Genomic DNA, 18,933 nt, shown 5'->3' on the forward strand with positions numbered 1-18,933 from the left:
TTCGGGCACTCTGTTTTAAATAAAAAACCAGGTAGCTTCTAAAGTTGCTTGTTGAACACATGTCTTCTGGTGTTCACTGAACTGACTGTGGCGTCTCATGGAGCATGACAGGGGCAAACATTTGCAAAACACACACTCATCGTTAACTTCCTTAAGAAGTGGAAATGCAGTATTTACTTATGAAATCTTTTTATTAAATCTGTATTTAATTTTTTTTAGTTCATTGCTAATAAAATGCTTTTTTGCAAAATACAAGTAATCAAAGGAATAAAATCAAAAGTTATTTACACCAATTAGTGAATGCCAGAATCACTGTAATAAGAACTATCAGAATGTTCTCTATATGTAACTCCTTCCCACAGACTTCAGAAGTGTACAAGAGTCTTAACACTAGCATACCCTGTTCAATCCATGAGTGCTGTGTGTACTTTAAAAAGGAAGGGGTAACTGTAGACCTAGAAGGAGTTTGGAAGATAGATGGTTTACTGCTGGTTGATTTTCACATGTAGCCACATTGTAAAATGGGAAGTCTGTTCACTGCACACTACTAGATGAGGTTGTAGCAGAAGCAAGATACAGAAAATAGAGGTATATTTTACTGGAACTGGCTTATTTAAACGTGATGATGAGTCATAATATTTAAATAAAAGTGAAAAATGGACACAGGCAAAACCTGGTTGGACATTGAAACAGCAGGAGTAAGACTGTCTTAGGCAAACCAGAACATACGGTTCTTCTATTTCAATACATAAAATTAAGCTTTTCTGTGATTTGAATGGTTCTTCTCTTTTCTTTTCCCAATTTGGTCAGCACAGTAGCTTCCTCACAGGGTTCACTGACGGTCCCACATCCACTTATCCCACACACGTTGCTGCTTTTTTACATAATCCAGCAAGCTAACAAGACCCAAACCCAATCACGTCTATCCTATGCTTAAAAACTTCACGTTAACTACCCATGAATGTCATTAAGGGACTTTCAGTGACTGTGTGCATCACTCTCTAGTGCGTGAGGGTAAGTGCAAATATGTTTCCTGTCTCAGAGACTTAGATTCACTGGCACGTGGGAAGTTGGGGCCCTTATCAGGCTGTCTTCAGTGTTCTCCCATCCCCCCTCCAGTCTCACAGTCTGAACTGTTGTAGTTCCCTGTGTCTCGTTTCATGGACCTGGACATCTTCCACCAGCCAAGAGGACTGTTACCATACACCTTTGTGTTGAAATTATGTTTATTGCTTTTTTATTCCATTTTCCTCTAGACTAAGCATCTTGCGATAGCAGGTTCTAGATCTCAAATCACTCCTGTATTCTTAACCTGACACCTGAAACTCATGGCAGCCGTTTAGTGATGATTATTATGGGTATAAAGTTCAAGGTAAGGATCATTCCATTGTTCTTTTGTCATGAGCTGAAAGTTAAGAGTGAATCAAAAGTAGAGTTTGTATAGTCCCTTCACGTAGCGCATTGCGCCTATTAAGTTCTGCCTTTAAAACTTCAGCTTTCTCCAAAATTAATCAATGTGCTGGTGATTATTAATTTTAGGCTTTAAAAATTGTGCTTTAGAGCAGATGAACCCCTTAAATGTTAACAACCACTGCTTTATTTTAAAATATAACAGCAACTATACCTTTCTACAACAAGTTTAGGGCTCAACAGTGAAGGCTAAACAGTAGAAGATGTTGGAAGCCTCCAGCTCTGTGGGGATAGCACAAGAGCTGTGTTAGTAAGATTCTCAAGTTTCTTTCTGCACATCAGGATTGCTGTCAGGATGGTTAGGGAATATCTGCTCAAGCTTTCCTGAGAGTTTGTGCCAGTGGGACATGTCTTACACTTTGAATTAAGTTCTGGTAAGAGTCTAGTTAACGACTAGGGTTAAATTCACAAATTTCTGTTACTTGTTTATGCTTTTGCTTATAAATCTTGAAGTTTCATAAAATTCAACCGTGATTACCTAATATCTTTCTAAATGTGGTAGGCTTTCTCAAGAAAAAAAAAAAAAAGCCATGTATATAAGATAAGATTTTTTTTTTTTTTTTGGCTGGAAATAGAGGTACTGATACTCCATGATCTCGAACAGCATCTGACAAATAGTAGGCACTCAATATTTGTTTAAGGAATATACTCAGACTTAAAGTTTGAGTATAGCGAATTGATTCTTTGATGCTTTAAATTTTTCTTGCTAGCAAATTTTTACAGAAATTGAAGAGTTTTATAAAAATTTTAAATACCCAGAATTATCTATGCTATCCTGTCTTTAAGCCATCAGTTTGAAATTAAGTTGCTAGTACTTAGAGCAAGATTAATGCTTCTTGTTATGAGATACTGAGAATGCTCTCTTTTTGACAAATGCATAAATGAAGAAGCATGTAAGAATAATGTGCAGCTTCTTGTTTAGAATGACAACAATGAAGGTGTTCCCGGTAGGAAAGCATTTGCATCGCGAGTGGCTGGCCTGAATTTTTCATTCAAGTCAATGAAAAGCCAAATGTTTTGATCAGGAGAAGAATTCTTCTTGGAGAGTATATAAATAGCCCAGGACAGCTTTAGTCATAGCTATTTATATCTTCCCAATGATTTGTGTTTTAGTTTTTATTTGATTTTTTTTTTAGGATCCCCTAAGTGTTGAGGGTCTTAAGCCTTCATTGTATGGTTGATAGAATTTGAACCAGTTGCTTCCAAGGCTTCTCTCTGAAACCTCTTAGGACAAGGAGCAGAACATTATTGCACAGAGAGGATATTTGAAGTCTGTTGTTTACTTTGTTAATATTTGACTAATTTTCCCAAACATTTCTTTGTGTAACCTCAAAGTTAAAAAGATAGTACGTTAATGTGTTAGGCCCTAGTCGTCATTATTGTGTCCATACTTTTTATTGATCAAATTTTAAATTTAATCATGTTTACCTTAGAAAACTGGTCTTATTTAATAAGAGTGTCCTGATTATTTGAGGCCATCTGGATAAAACAGTTTGACTTACTCTTAATCTTTTCTTTGAATTTCCCTAGCCAAGTATTGGTATTTCTTAAAAATCAACAATTGGGTGAAGCACCACTTTATGGGTGAGGCAGCTTTGTAATAGTATTGAAGCTTATTAAAAATGTGAAGTGATAGGCCAATTACTAAAACAGATAATAATTTTTCACAAAATGCATCTTCATTGGAAGAATATATATTAATGATTGTCAAGTACAAGTGCTTTTTGAGGGCTGAATTTAAACAGGAAGCTACAGAAAGTAAGGTTAGTACCGAGCAGCATGATATTTATGCAGTATGTTTCTTCCAAAGATATCATCCATTTTAAATGCTCTGTCTGCATGGTACGTTACTAATTTATTTGGGGCAGTCATTTAAATAAGTGTCCTTATTTTCTTTCTCACATCAGTGCTTTTGGACATAAACTTCACTGTTCAAAGAACTTTGTTCATTTAACTTATTTGTTATTTTTAATATCGTTTCCCCCACATGGTAAAATTGGTCATGCCAGAACAAAGTCAAGTTTAATCAGTTAGGTAAGTCCTCCAATTTTGCACCTGCTATATGCCCACGCTTAGCCGAGTTCAAGGGATACAGCCAGCTACAAAACAGATGGGCTGCCTACCTTCGTAAAGCTCACAGGTAGACCCCACAGGATCAAGAAGAAAGACATGCCATCATGGAGAGAGAGACAGGGTGTTGAGAACTCCAGAGAAAACAAAACCAGGAAAAGTGGCGGCAGGGGACGTGCAGCTGGCTCAGTCAGTAAAGCAGGCAGCTCTTGATCATCAGAGTTGTGAGTTCAGGACCTACGTTGGGTACAGAGACTACTTAAAAATAAAGTCTTAAAAAAAACAAGGAAAGGGGATACGTAGCCCTGGGATGTGGGCACAACAGAGGGCAGTTCAGCTGGATGACTACAGGTCTGTCATTTAACTCTGGAACTTGGGTTCTCATGAATAAATGGATAAAAATAGTACATGTTCAACCTGCTACATAAGGTTGTGTGGGTAGAAGGAATACTGTTAGTGAAAAGGCCTTATCAATAGTTCATATAATGATAACTGTTAACCTTTTTTTTAGTATTAGCTTATTGAATCCTTACAATAACGCTGCCTTTATTGTGATTAATTCCTTGATTAATTTAGCAGATAATTACTGAGTGTCTTTGTGCTAGATACTAGTGATATTGCTAGGTTTTAAATAGAGAAATCTCTGCCCTCATTCTATTTGAGGTGTAGTTGAAGAGAAGTAGCATTTAGTACCTCTCAGAATTGCTTTTGTATATTTTATTTTTATTAAAAAGTTCAGTTTGGCAATCTTTTGCCAATTAGCCAGAAAAGTTTATATTTTAGTGAAGCCTATGATAGGAAACTCATTGTGATTTCATTTTCCCATTAATTGGTCTTGGGACCACTCAAAATAGTAATTGCTTTTGCTCTGTAAGCATCGATTTTAAAAGTATTCATGAAGTTCCTTCTATTCCTTTCCTTATAAAAATTCTGCTGTAGCTCTCGATTTATAATGGTGTTCAGTAAGAATGATGAATATAATAAATTTCGTGAAGACAGTATAGATCAGGAAATAGAAATATGTCATTTGATAATTGAAAGCGGTCAGGTTGGGAAAATCATGTACTGGAATTTAGCTATGCTGATGAAGTGCTGATTGGTAAATGAGGTAAATAGTTCTCCATTTGGGAAAAAGGAGTGGAAAGGATACAAATAATTTGAGTACTTAAGAAAAAATTATCCGTAGTTAAAAAGTTCTTTGAAAAAATGAATAATATGCATTACCAGGCAATATAGAGTTCTTAATTGAACAACTAGCAAATCCTGCTGATTGGGGGGCGAGGGGAGGAGCTGATTACCAGGGTTTTCCTACTTCCTACTACTTTTGTAGTAGGTATCAAGCATTGTCACTGTGACTTGTTAAGATCAACTCTGTACCTAGAATCTTGGGCTAGCAAAGACTTGACTGACTCGGGTTTATGATTTAATCTTAAAGCCCTTAGAAATTTTGGGCAGCCAGCACTGTGTCCTCACTGACTCAGACAAAATGCTGACACTCAGTTCTGGGGACGTAACTCCATGAATGACAGTGACAGCACGTGATGGGTGGGCATAGTTCAGAGCTGGAGGACATGTGTTTAATAGAACGTAATTTGGGTTCAGCATCTGTGAGCTCAGTTGCTAATTCAACAATGTTGGGCAAGTCACCCAGCATCCTGGTTTCCTCACCTGGACATGGACATAACAGGATTGTAGGACTCAAATGAGGTAATGCAGCACCTAACCCAGTGCTTGCACACAGATACACGAAGTGCATGATGATCATTAGCTGTTGTTACTGGTGCAGCTGAAGGGTTTTCTCCGAAGCGTGAGCGCTCCACCGTATTGAAGGGGCCCTGCTCTTGGAAGGGTTTAGCTCTCCCTGTGGCCGCGAGTGAGCCTTCGCATTGCCTTCACCGTGGCAGGCAAGATTCACGGCACTTCCTCCGGCCTTGTGTGGGTGCAAGAAGTTCGAGTCTGGGAGTTGTCTCTTGTTAAGGGATCTCTGGAAAGGTAGAAACAATGGAGATCATTTGCTTGCACCCCCCACCCTCACCCCCAGGACCAAGCAGGAAACCATAATCCCTGTCTAACTCCTCACTGCCTTTACTGATGCTTTGCATTCACCTGCCTCTGGGCAGTCACTGATGCTGACAGGCCTGGAAATGTGGCTCTGCATCTAGTCAGGCTTTCTCAGCCCGCTTCAGTAGAACCCCGCAGCTATCATTCTTCGTATTTAACCTTGAGAGACTAACAATCAAATGTAGGGAATGGTCTGATAACAGGCTGGAGGGTGCTAAAACCACCCACCAGCAACCGAAATGCTAGGCGTAAGCCGTGGTGATAGGGATACTAATGAACACAGCGTGCTGTTTTATACTCTTGTCTAGTACAATCCCCTTTACGTTTATTTATTTGCTTTTACATTGACTTTTCGAGGTGCTCAGGTCAGTTTTTTGTTGAATGTCTTGCCTCCTGGATTTATCTGATTGTTTCCTGATGGTGTTTTCTAACTCATTTCTCTACCTCTTGTGTTTTCTGTAAATTGGAAGTTTGGGTTGAAGGCCGGCTACTCTGTGTTGTCACATCCCGTTACTTGCCACCCCCGTGGCAGGTTGTCCTGCTGGTAAATGCCAACCTTGATGGCTTAGCCAGTGGTATCTCCATTGAGAAAGGGATGCATTGCCCCCTGCTCTTAGTACAGAGCCTGGCAGGAACGCACCTGGCCCCTGGCAGAAGCCCTGTTTCCATTAATGTCTCAGCCTGTGAATTTGGCGTCTGCCAATGGTCCTTCCTGAGTCTTCTGTGGGTATTGCAATATAATGACTTCTAATTCTGTCATTTTTTTCTGTGTTTAGTAGGTAGAATTATTTTGTAAAGAAGAGCTTTCTCTTTCTCATCAACTGGGGTGAACTCCAGTTCCTCCTGGGAAAGGCAGGGCTTAATTCATTTTACCAATTTTCCAAGTTTAGATCTAGTGTAAGAGTTCTTAGCTTCATTGATAAGTGCAGGCTTAAAATTTTTTGTGCGTATCATTGTGGGCTTTGGATTTTTACTCCATGATTCTGATACAGTCATTCTTTTTTGTTTGGATTGTCCCAATTTTCAGCCAGCGGGAACTCTTTCTCGTGGGCTCCTTTGTTCTTTTGACATCTGCCCACACCCCCTCATTAGTCTTTGAGTTTTTCCTTGCATTTTGGCACAATAAGGCTCCCCCTGTATTTCCCCCATGTAACTGATGACAGTAATTATAGATAACCATTACTGAACACTTCCTGTATGTCAGGTACCGCTTCATATTTTAAAAGCATTACTTCATTCAAACTTCATAGCAGCCCTGAGGATGGGTACTTTTATATTCCTCTGTAAAATGAGCACACTAAACCTCAGAGAGGTTCAGGAAGGGTGATACGACTTCTCCGGAGCTAGTTGTTAAATGGCAGAGTCTGCATCTGAATCCAGGCTTCCAGCATCAGAGCCTCCAAAGCAACCAAATCACGTGTTATCCACGCATCTACTCCCCCGTGTGTAGTGCCAGAGTAGCCCCTGAACCCTTTGTCTCAGCGGCCTGAATACTTTCTTGCTTCAAGTCCTTCTAGATTACTGCTGACTCTCTGCCTCTTGCCTTTCTCCTTCCAATATCTGTATTCTTTCCATAAGGATTAAAAAAAAAAAAAAAAAAAAAAGCCAAGTATCACTTTTGCTTACAGAGTAAAGTCCAGCCTCTTCTGCCTGGCACACGGGCCCTCCAGGCTCCATCCCCTGAGCCAGCCACAGGCCAGTTTCCCCCACACCCCAGGGCCCCCCACAGCATGCACAGGTGCAGGACAGAGAAGCATGCAGTCCTCAGAACCCTTGCTTGACGCTCATTCCTGCACCTCTCTTTGCACACCTGGTTTCTTCTCCTTGGAATTCTCCTCCCACTTTAATTTTTTTTGAAACTCAGCACAGATGGGCACCTTCTGGGAATGTGTTTTCCTGACTCTCTGTACAAGGTGTCTGTGTTCCCGGCATGCCCCCTGAAGTGTCTCCCTTGGGTGCAGCCCACCTTGCGCACATGGCCTTCTCCACCTCTGCCTGCCCCATCTCTCGCGCAGCTCCTCCAGCCAGCAAACGCGGCCTTTTAGCCCTCAGCCCACATGACCCTTGATAGGCATTTGAGCAGACTGACTTCTGGTTCTCCTCCCTGGAATTGTCACTTGGATTCTTGTTTATCCCAGATGACAGCCATCTTGCAAGATGTAGCTCAGAACTCATCTTCTGCAAGACATTTTTCCTCATTATGCCTGTTTTCTTAAAAACTCAGCATCTCCAGTTCACATCACCCTATTTATGTGATTTTATACAATTTGGTATTTCATTATGTATTTTACCACCAGATCTCACAGTTTAAACATGAGAGTTCTTCCCACTGCAAAGAACTCTGTGTACCCTGTAGGTCCCTAATGAATCATTTCCATTGAAGAGGTGACATGGGCCCTTACTCAGCTGGGAGCTCCATATGTGTGCTCTCATTTTAGACGTGTTTCTAGAGAGAGAATAAATACACTAAGTCTTTCAATATGGTAAGTGTTCTCAAAGGGTGAGAGCTTAGTCACCTGGGATAAAATTCCAAACACTCATGGTCCTTTGTAAGTAGAAAAGTAATTCCAAGACTGGCAGGTAAAAGCTTGTTCTGTCTTAGCATGTGTCTGCTGAAAAGGTAAGTTGTGGCCTCTCAGTGGCAGAACAGGGAAGACTCAGTTCCAAATTGTTGTCACTCCCCAGATCTGTTTACCCTCAGGCTATATGTATGTAGCAGGGAAATATATCTGAAGCACCCACAGTGATTTATGTTTGTCTAGTCCTCTTTTGGTCACTTGTGTTAAGAGCTAGCTAAGATGAATGTCCACAATGGCCAAGGTATGGAAAGAGCCCAGATGTCCATCAACAGGTTAGATAAAGAAGATGTGGTGTATATATTCACGCTCTGTGTGTGTGTGTGTGTGTGTGTGTGTGTGTGTTTAGCGCCGAACAAGCCCAAGGTGGTCCTGTATATATGTATATATATATATGTATACATATATACACAACCGTCAAAAAGAATGAAATCTTGCATTTGCAACAATGCATATGGAACTAGAGTATTATGCTAAGTGAAATAAGTCAGAAAGACAAATACCATTCATTTGATTTCATTCATAATGTGGAATTTTAGAAACAAAACAGATGATCATAGAGGAGGGGAAGGGAAAATAAAATGATATCAGAGAGGGAGACAAACCATAAGAGACTCTTAACTATAGGAAACTGAGGGCTGCTGGAGGGGGCGAGGTAGGGGGATGGAGTACCCGGGTGATGGGCATTAAGGAGGGCATGTGATGTAATGAGCACTGGTATTACATGCAATTGATGAATCACTAAATTCTACTCCTGAAACTAAGAATACACTAATGTTAACGAAATTGAATTTAAATTAAAAAGAGCTAGCTACGATTAAGGACAGGGCAAGTCTAATGAGGCTTCTGATAATTTGACCAGGTGTGTTTACAATTATAAAATACATGGATAGAGCAAACAGGAACTTTTTTACCAAGTGCTGGAATTCTAGACTTAGTCTCTATCCAGACAAGGCTGGTTTAGGGTTAAATGAACAAAAATAATTATCTCGTGGATAATTAGCTTAAGATTTTAGAATGACTAGATGGATTGAAGGATGATTTACATATATTAATTGATCCATAATGGATTCTCAAAAAGGTATCAGAGAAAGCCCAATAACTAACCCTTTTCACTGTTAATATCCTCTTTGTCAATCATTTTTAACCTGTTTAAGCCATGGATCCCTTCTGGAATCTGCCAAAAGGCCATGGACTCTCCATCTGGAAAATTGCACATAGCACACTCAGAATTTTTTCACATAGCTTTTTTTTCCCCTTTGGGGCAGAGTCAGAGAAGTCACAGACCCCTCTGAAAGTTATTTCTGGACCCTTTTTCTCAAAAGTTTTCTTGACCACAACCCATAGTTAGAACTATATTTTATATCACAATCTATACATGTATGTAAGGTCATCGGTGGAATTTTTATGACACACTAATGAGTCTCCACCTGCCGTTAGAAAAATGTAACTCTCAGGGTGCAAAGTTGCTGAAGTGTAGAATCTTTGTCTTATCATAGTCAAATTCAATATTGTTGAGACATAGCTTTTATGCCCAGTGTCCCTTTGTTGCTAAAAAGGACAGGTTGAGCTTGGCCATATGCTTACCTTAAGCAGTTAGAAGAAGAGGGTTACAATTTAATTTATGACCAATTAAAAGTACTGAGATCTGAACCACATTATTCATATAGGTTGTAGAAGTCACACATGCTCCGTGAGCACACATCCTTTGTGCTCACAAAGAGCATCATGGTATAACAGTGAATAAAATAAAAATTCTTGCCTTCTATAGAAGAGGTAAGCAATATCTCTTATAAAATAAAAAATGTAGTATATCAGGTTGTGATAATGATAAGGAGAAAAAATAAAAACTAAAGGGAGTGGATATGAAATGTTGAGATACAGCTTGAAGTTTTAGGTAGCATAGTTGGGGTGTTAAACTCACTGAGAAAGTAACTTTTGAGTAAAGACCTGAAGGAAGTCAGTCCTTTAACCATCAGGTATTCAAGGATAGAACTTTACAGACAGAGGCAACAGCAAGTGCAAAGGCCCTGAGAGAGAAAATGCCTGATGGGTGGGAGGACTCAAGAGCCTCCTGGTGTCCGGAGAGGAGTGACAGGTGCCCTTGGAGGACTTAAGCTCGGTAACCTGAAGGGTGTCAAAGGCAGAGGCAGGGAGACAGGTGGTGATGTGGACCAGGATGATGGCTATGGGAACATCGAGACGTGATTGGATTATGGAAAGTCAGGAAGTGGTAGAAAAGAAAAGAGCCATGGTTGGCACCAACCAGAAGAGGAATTGGTGACCAAGTAAAAAACTTGGAGGCAGGAGGCTGCATTGGATTATTAGATTGGAGGTCTGGGGATTATGGTTTGGGGCAGGTGAAAATTTGACATGCCTTTTACAGCAATTGGGAAAGTCAAGAAGTTATTAGGATCCTTAATTTGTAATTTTCGGGCATTTCCTCATTGTAGCTTGAAAGAGAAGCTCTAAACTTTTTCTGACAAATATAGTCATGATGTTTTTTGTCCACGGCTATCCTGCATACTTTAATGTGGGGTTAAATTCTTGACCGTTCCTTTCTCAACCACCCTAGAGAAGTCTTCTGAGCAAGAGAAAAATGAACAGATGTTGGCAAGGATGCAGAGACAGAGGAACCCTCGTGCTCTGTTGGTGAAAATGCAAACTGGTGTAGCCACTGTGGAACACAGTATGGAGTTTCCTCAAAAATAGAATTACCTAACAGCCCAATAATCTCACTCCTGGGGGGACGCCTGGGTGGCTCAGTGGTTAAGTTTCTGCCTTTCGCTCAGGGTGTGATCCCGGGTCTGGGGATTGCGTCCCACATCGGGCTACCTGCATGGAGCCTGCTTCTCCCTCTGCCCGTGTCTCTCTGCCTCTCTTTCTCTGTGTCTCTCGTGAATGAATAAAAATCTTTTTTTTTTATTTTTTTAAATTTTTATTTATTTATGATAGTCACACAGAGGGAGAGAGAGGGGCAGAGACACAGGAAGAGGGAGAAGCAGGCTCCATGCACCGGGAGCCCGATGTGGGATTTGATCCCAGGTCTCCAGGATCGTGCCCTGGGCCAAAGGCAGGTGCCAAACCGCTGCGCCACCCAGGGATCCCAAATAAATAAAATCTTAAAAACAATTTGTTGATTTAAAAAAAAGTCTCACTACTGGGTATTTACATGAAAAATACAAAAATACTAAGTCAGAGGGATCCATGCTCTCCCCGATGTTTATAGCCGCATTATCTACAATAGCCATATTATGGAAATAAGGTAAGTGTCCACAGACTGAGGAATGGATAAAGAAGAGGTGGTGTGTATATGTACAATGGAATATTACTCGGCCATAGAAGAAGAATGAAATCTTGCCATTTGCAGCAACATGGTTGGAGCTGGAGAGTATTATGCTAAGTAGAATAAGAGCCAAATACCAAATGATTTTACTCATATGTGAAATTTAAGAAACAAACCAACAAAAGAAAAAAAAAGACAAACCAAGAAGCAGACTCTTTAACTATGGAGAGCAAATAGATGGTTATCAGGAGGGTGGGGGGATGGGGAAAATAGGTGATGGGGTTAAGGAGGGTGCTTGCTGTGATGAGCACCAGGTGATGCATGGAAGTGTTGAATCACTGTATTGTACACCTGAAACTAAGATTACAGTGTATGTTAACTATACTGGAATTTAAAATAAAATTAAAGAATAAAAAAGACCACCTCTCTGGTAAAATAGCATGATTTAAAAAATAAAGGTGTGGATCTGTTCATCTAAAGATTTGTCTGCTTCACAAATCAGCTGGTCGCATTTCCTTATTTTGTATTGTAGTACCTCACTGATCACTGTTTTCCATATCCTTCAAAATTACTTAATAATGCAAAAATTTCAACTAGAAACCTTATTTATTCACTTTCTTTTCTGACTCCTCTTATCTCAAAATATTCTTCTTATCCAAAGTGAGACTTTTATTCCTCCCTCAGGTATAAATAGCTCTGATTTTTGGATTGTTGTTATTAAAAAAAAAAAAGCCATATGTAGAAAATTCAAGCAGTAAAGTAACTTACAGCAGGATGGGGAAACATGTAAAATCTGAGTCAGATCCAAACCACAGTTTGTTTTATTGATCATTCTTCCCGATTATCTCCTTATTCATATGTAATAATGACTAACATAAATTCAGTCTCAGCAGGTGCCAAGCACCAAAAATGCTTTACGCCTACGCACATCAGTTACTTCTCACAGCAGCCTTTCAAGGGGAGGTAGCCCCCCCCCCCCCCCCCCCGGCCCCTGAGTGCACTAGAGCCGTGCAGCCCACACAACCCAGCCCACACAACCCAGCAGCCACACCGGCGGCATGCATGCCAGGCCCGGCCAGCCGCTGTCTCTGGAATTGCCCCCTCATTTGTTGGAGTGTCCCCTACATACCATACATGCTTTTAACTTGCCTTTTTTTTTTTTTTTTTTTTTTTAATTTGAGGATATAGTGAAATTCTTTCACTGTTTACACATTGACTTAAAATTTAAGGCCATCATCCTGAAGGTGGTTAAGTGTAGACTTTGGAGTCAGATTGCCTTGGTTTACATTGGGACTGCCTCAGTTCCTTCTGTGTAAAAAGAGGATATGATCTACCTCTTAGGGTTTTACAAGAATTAAATAAGTAAATACATGTAAAAAGCTTAAAATAGCCATAGCCATGGCCAAATAAGCCCTTAAGTGCTCATGTCCTGCTATGTTAATAGTATGTTACATGTCTGTTGCCTGCTGTGTCCTCACATGGTTCTGGGCTTACTCATGAGTGATCCTTTCTTGGAGCGCTCTCAGTGGTGCCGGAGTTAGAGTACATGTGCACATATTTTACTGATGATGTTATTTCTTTAAGTGTTGTCCGTGGTGAGGTTTGGTGGCTGGGCAGTGTTTCGCTCCACGTTCCTTAATAATTTCTATTTTGTGATGTGTTCAGGGAGTCACAGTAGAGATCACACAGTAGAAGGCGTGTTCTGGGGAACAAACCTGTCCTTGGATTACAACAACAGGGTAATTTTATTACAGGCGGGAGCTCCGTTCCATGAGCTGTGTGCTTCCACATGTAGTCTTTTCTTCCGATTACAGTCACCTTGGATTACTTGCTGTGATGTGTTGCTGGTCTGCTATGCTCTGGGTGCGCTGCTTAATGTAGCATACACGTCATTTCACCTTCTCAACACCTCGAGTTGCTTGCCCTTGTGTTGTCGATGAGGACATGGGTTATGTGCCTGCCATGGTTTCCTGGCAGAACCAGTGTTGCTCTCCAGAGCCTTTACCTGCCCCTTTACCACTTTTATTCTGTCCAGGAAGCTTGATTTAATGGTGGCTGCCTTTTCTGTGACTGTTCCATGAAAGGACATTTTTATTAGGGGTTTTATTAGATTATTTTGATTAGGGCTAGTTCTGAAAATTTGCATTTTCAGGGACTCTCCGCCTTATTTAGGAGATTGTTTTGTTTTTTAGGTGTTCCTAAAAGAGCTTTTTAAAATTTAAGTTCCATGTTTGCTGAACAAAAGGGTGTCTGTTCACTAGCATCACCTCTCCTGACACTTTGCTTCCTCCTCCTCTTAGCACCTTACACTCTGACTGCAGGGAGCAAAAGAAGGTCTTAGATGGCTGTCTTGGAACTAACTTTACACTATGACTTTTGTAGACCAAAAAAAAAAAAAAGAAGAAGAAGAAGAAAAAGGATCTTAATAACAAGTTTATACTTCCTGGTTTTTTTGAACTATAGCCTTTGAGTGTTATTACACGTATCTAATGTGTATGATTATTATTGCCATTCTTACAAACCATATTCTCCCTCTTTGTCCCCCCACCTACCAGGTAGGAGCTTATGTTAATAGCTTATGATGTTGTAACCTGTAGGCGTTAGCATATGGGTGGTTAGGAGCTTGTTACCAATAATTAGAATAGTATAGAGTGAGATTAATTCATTGACAGCAGTTACTTATTTTCTGACACAGAGGACCTAAAAATACAAAGCAATTAAAATGTATGAATGTCCATAGAAAATGTAGTGCTGTGAGCAAAATATTACGGAAGAATATCCATATTCTTTTAAGTTATGTCTATTAATGACTTACACAGTGATGCTTTGATTCACATCCTCCCGGATGTACACCCAGGCCTGAAGAGCACTAAGGTGGCACATAGGGTAGTAGTTGTCTCAGAACCAGGCAGGTGGCTGGAGAGGAGGTGACCCAGAATTCCTCTTTGGAGGTTGGTGTGTCACTCACCCCTGGTGGTTTTTGTGGCCACCTATGAACTGAGCTGGAGCTGGTCCAGGCCCTGGCCACATGTGAGCTCCACTTTCCTGCATCAGATTCCTTTGAGGACCAAGACGGCCAATACATTATGTCTCACCTTTTCCTCAAGTAGTAAGAAGAAACTGGTAGGATAAGAAATGGAAACCTACCTCTTAAGACGTGGCTCACCTCTGTGTAATATGCCTGAGGATGTTTTCATTAATAAAGCTATTACTGAAGGTATTTTGATTTTATGGAAGTGCTCTCTAGAAAGAGTAGAAAGAAACGGTATGCTTCTTGTTGCCCTTGAAAACTGTCCTGTTGAGTTGGGTTTGTTGCCATGTGCCACTCCTTAAATGTGCTCAGTATACAGAGTGGCTCCCTGGTGTTTTTCTGTCCCTGAACAATTTTATTCGTCCACTCAACAAACCTTTAAACTCAAAGGTTTACACCACTCTGGGTTACAGGTACATGAATCTGGTTACATTAACTTGACCATCTCCTAAAATCCAGCAATGACCATGAAGTATATATTTGTTATTAAATCACAACAGGCCTTCCATAGCCCTGGTAATAAGAAAGTAAGGAATCAGAGACAAAAAGAACTGTTCGAGTGCTGGATAGCCCTCTTTGAGTAACCAAGCAGGTCTGTGTGTGTGCCGGGCATTTTTGTTTTAATGTCTCATGTTAAATAAAACGTTATAGAGTGATATAACACCATACATTAATTATCCTTCAATTAAAAAAAAATAACTGTAAGATGGGAATTAAAAATTCCCCCTTCCCTGTAATTACACCTGATTTCCTGGTGTAGTATGTACATATTAGCTTTGAAAGAAATGTTAAATTTGTGTTCTTGTTTGGGATGTGTGTGTGTCTGGAGGGGTGAGTTTGTTTTGATTCTGGTGTGTAAGCTTATAAATTAAGTTGATTCTGGTGTGTAAGCTTATAAACCTTAAGCCCACAAATAAGACATGAACAAGATCCATCTAGTGACGACTTATCCTATTTTTACTCTGGCCATATAAACTTAAAATTCACAGTAAAATAATAAGTATTATATCTATTAAAGCATATTTCATGTAACTAAGCTTATAGCTGTAAATATGATCTAATAAGTAAAGATCTCAAAGTTCGCTACCTTTGGAGGCAGTCCAGTTAATACATGTGAATATGTACTATCAGGCAGTGTGCTCAATTTGCAAAAGTTTTCCATCAGGACTGTTACCTAATTCACTCATCCTTCGTTTATAATTCCGAGATCATTTTATCATTAATAGCTTCAACATAATAGAGACACAGAGAGAGAGGCAGAGACCTAGGAAGAGGGAGAAGCAGGCTCCTTCTAGGGAGCCTGATGCAGGACTCAGTCCCAGGACCCGGCGATCACGACCCTGGGCAAAAGCAGATGCTTAACCACTAAACCAACTTTAGATTTTAATAAAACAGATAAACACGCTAAAGCTTTAAAGCTTTAAGGGTAGCTACTTAAAAAAAAAAAAAAACAGAATGTAGGAAAAGAAGGGGGAAAGAATGATAGGAAGAGCAAGGACAAATAGAATGACATGGTCAGAATGACTATAAATAGAAATATATTTGTAATCACAATAAATAAAGGATCATGTCTCTTAAAAGAGTATGTCAGATTGGATAATAGAACTTTAAGGCAATAAAGGGACAAACATAAAGGGTCATTATATAATAGTGATAAAAAGAACAATCCTCCATGAAGTTAAAGTAATTTTAAACTTAAAAAAAAAAAAAAAAAAGTAATTTTAAACTTGCTTGCCTGGGCAGCCCTGGTGGTGCAGCGGTTTGGTGCCGCCTGCAGCCCAGGGTGTGATCCTGGAGACCCAGGATCAAGTCCCACACTGGGCTCCCTGCATGAAATGGAGCCTGCTTCTCCCTCTGCCTGTGTCTCTGCCTCTCTCTGTGTGTGTCTCTCATGAATAAATAAATAAAATCTTAAAAAAATAAATAAATAAACTTGCTTGCCTTTGGTAACAGAGCTTTAAAATATGGAAGACAAAGCTGACGTAATTTCAGATCTGAAGTCAGTGGAAATTTTAAAGTGACTCCTGTGTTAAGTAACTAGTAGATTGAGCAGAGAGAAATTAGGAAGGTTAGAGGATTTGCATACTAGAGTTTCCTTTGAGCTCTGCCTTTAATAAGTAGATACATTCTTTTAAAATACAAGAGACATACTCAAAAGCTGCCCACATAGCCACAAAGCAACAAATATGAACTAATGCCAAATTTCGTCATACCCTGTGCTCTGGTAATTTATTAAGTAATTTACTAAATAAAACTTAAAATAAAAACATTTATTAAACTAGAAACTACATTTCTAATTTTGTGCTTTTCAAAAATTTGAAAATTTTCTAGATAACCTACAGGTCAGTGAGGAAATTAAGAGCACACCTAGAAATAAATGGTGATAAAAATTTTTGGAATGAGTAAAGTACCCAACTTACAAGTTAAAGAACAGTCTAAAAGTTAAAAAGATGTCTGATAAAAATAAGAATAGAAATTCACCCCAAAACAAGGATACCAATCCAAGAGTTAGCTCTTAGAATATACCAAATGTGACAGAATTTATAAAGGATGAGAAAAATGAGTAAACAGCAGTAGGAATGGACAGGAGTTTACATCTACAGGTGCAACAGGTGTTTTTAATGTGTAAAACTACAGACAAGTGTGTGCCAGCAAGTGTGAGAAGTTATAATGCTTTGCGATCTCCTAGAAATATATATAACTTGAAATGGACTCAAGAAGAGTAGGAAACCATTAAAAATTTTAATCACAACAGTCTATATGCCCACCCCTGCACCTTACCCCGATACCAGACCCAGAAAGCTCACTAATGTGTTCAACCAAAACCTCAAAGGAATGGAATCTCTACATATTATTTAGGTATTTCTAGAGAAAAGAGACTGGATTGATCTTTTCTGGAAAGATCTTTTCTTTCTATTTTAAACTGTTTACTATGAGAAATCTCAAATTATATCATGGTATAATAAACTCTCTTGAACCCATCATCCATCATTCATCATACAAGAATAGGTCTCATATTTTAAAAGAACATATCTACTTATTGAAGGCAGGGTTCACTACCTCAAACAAAACTCCGATATGCAAATCTTGTAATCTTTCTAATTTCTCGCTGCTCAATCTACTAGTTACTTATAGAGAAGTCACTTAACAATTTCCCCTGAACATAGATCTGAAATGACATCAGCTTTGTCTTCCTCTACATATTTTGAAGCAAACAAATCTGCAGTCAACAATTAGAATATTTTGCCCTTCATGTTTTGTCTATACTTCCTCATATATACCTTTTTGGTTAGTTTCATTTGTCATTTCTGGGATATTTTAGAGGAAATACCATTTTTGTCATTTCTTTGCTAAATACTTCAGTAAATATCTCTGTAAGGATTTAAGAACATAATTATACTGTTACTGTGCCAACAACATTGACTAAAAGTAGATTTTAAAATGCCATTTTTATAAATGGTTTGTCTTAATTAGAATTCAGATTATGACTACTTTGCATTTGGTTGACATGGCTCTTAAATATTTTTCAGCTTTCTCTTTTTTTCCCCCTCATCCTATTCATTTATTGAAGGAATCAAATCGTTTGTCTTCTAGAATTTCTCCAGTATGGTCTGGCTGATTGTATCCTTGTAATATCGTATAACTTATCTTCCACTCCCCTATATTTACTACAAATTGATAATTACTAGATTTAGAGGCTTGTTAGATTTGCGTTCATCACTTTGGCAAGAACACTTGAGATAGTACTGTTTCCTTTCTGTTGTATCCTATCAGGAGCACCTGATGTCTGGTTGTGCTACTTACAGTGATGTTAATTAAGGTTGATTAGTAGATTCAGAAGTTATATCTATGAACATAGACAAAAAATTTTCTAGAGTATCAATTTAAAAATTTAGCAGTATATTAAGAGCAGGATCAAATGAAATGTATTTTAGGAATGCAAAGATGGTTCAACACTTGAAAATTTAATGTAACCTACATTAACATACAGCATCTCAGTAGGTGAAACACTTTAAAAAATCTACCTTCCTTTATTGATAAAAACTCTTAGGAAATTCTACTTAACCTTCCTCTAAACATAGTAATAATAGAATGTCGAAAGTAACCTAACTTTTAAAATTGGGAATAGATCAAGGTAGAAACCCTGGAAAGCAAGAAATAAAGCTATCCTTATGCACAAATAGGACTGCATAAAAATGGTAGACAAATTTTTAGAAATTATGGGTTCATCAGTAAGGTTAGACACAAGATAAATAATCAACTGTGTATATATATCAGGGTACTAATTTGAATATATAATTTTGAAAGATTGACAAGAGCACCAACACTATAACCACAAACTTAAAATATGCAAAATCTTAATGGAGAGAATTTTAAAGCTTTATTGGAGGAAATTTGAGAACCAAATAAATGGAGAAGTTCCATGCTTATGGATGGGA

At 38.9% G+C, this 18,933-nt stretch overlaps 1 protein-coding gene across 7 annotated transcripts in view; it reads left to right on the plus strand.

Annotated features, from left to right (window-relative positions):
• Window positions 1-18,933, plus strand: part of CDYL (chromodomain Y like) — a 229,924-nt gene that overhangs the window by 107,395 nt on the left and 103,596 nt on the right. The window contains exon 1 of one of the 7 annotated variants that reach the window (XM_025445371.2): window positions 1,340-1,372. The exons of the other annotated variants lie outside the window; for them this stretch is intronic. Coding sequence (XP_025301156.1) covers window positions 1,346-1,372 — 27 coding nt within the window. The 5' untranslated portion in view covers window positions 1,340-1,345. Of the gene's footprint in view, window positions 1-1,339; window positions 1,373-18,933 lie in introns of those variants that run through there. 7 annotated transcript variants of the gene reach the window in all.

Source organism: Canis lupus, chromosome 35 (assembly GCF_003254725.2).
Source record: "Canis lupus dingo isolate Sandy chromosome 35, ASM325472v2, whole genome shotgun sequence".
Classification (NCBI taxonomy): domain Eukaryota; kingdom Metazoa; phylum Chordata; class Mammalia; order Carnivora; family Canidae; genus Canis; species Canis lupus.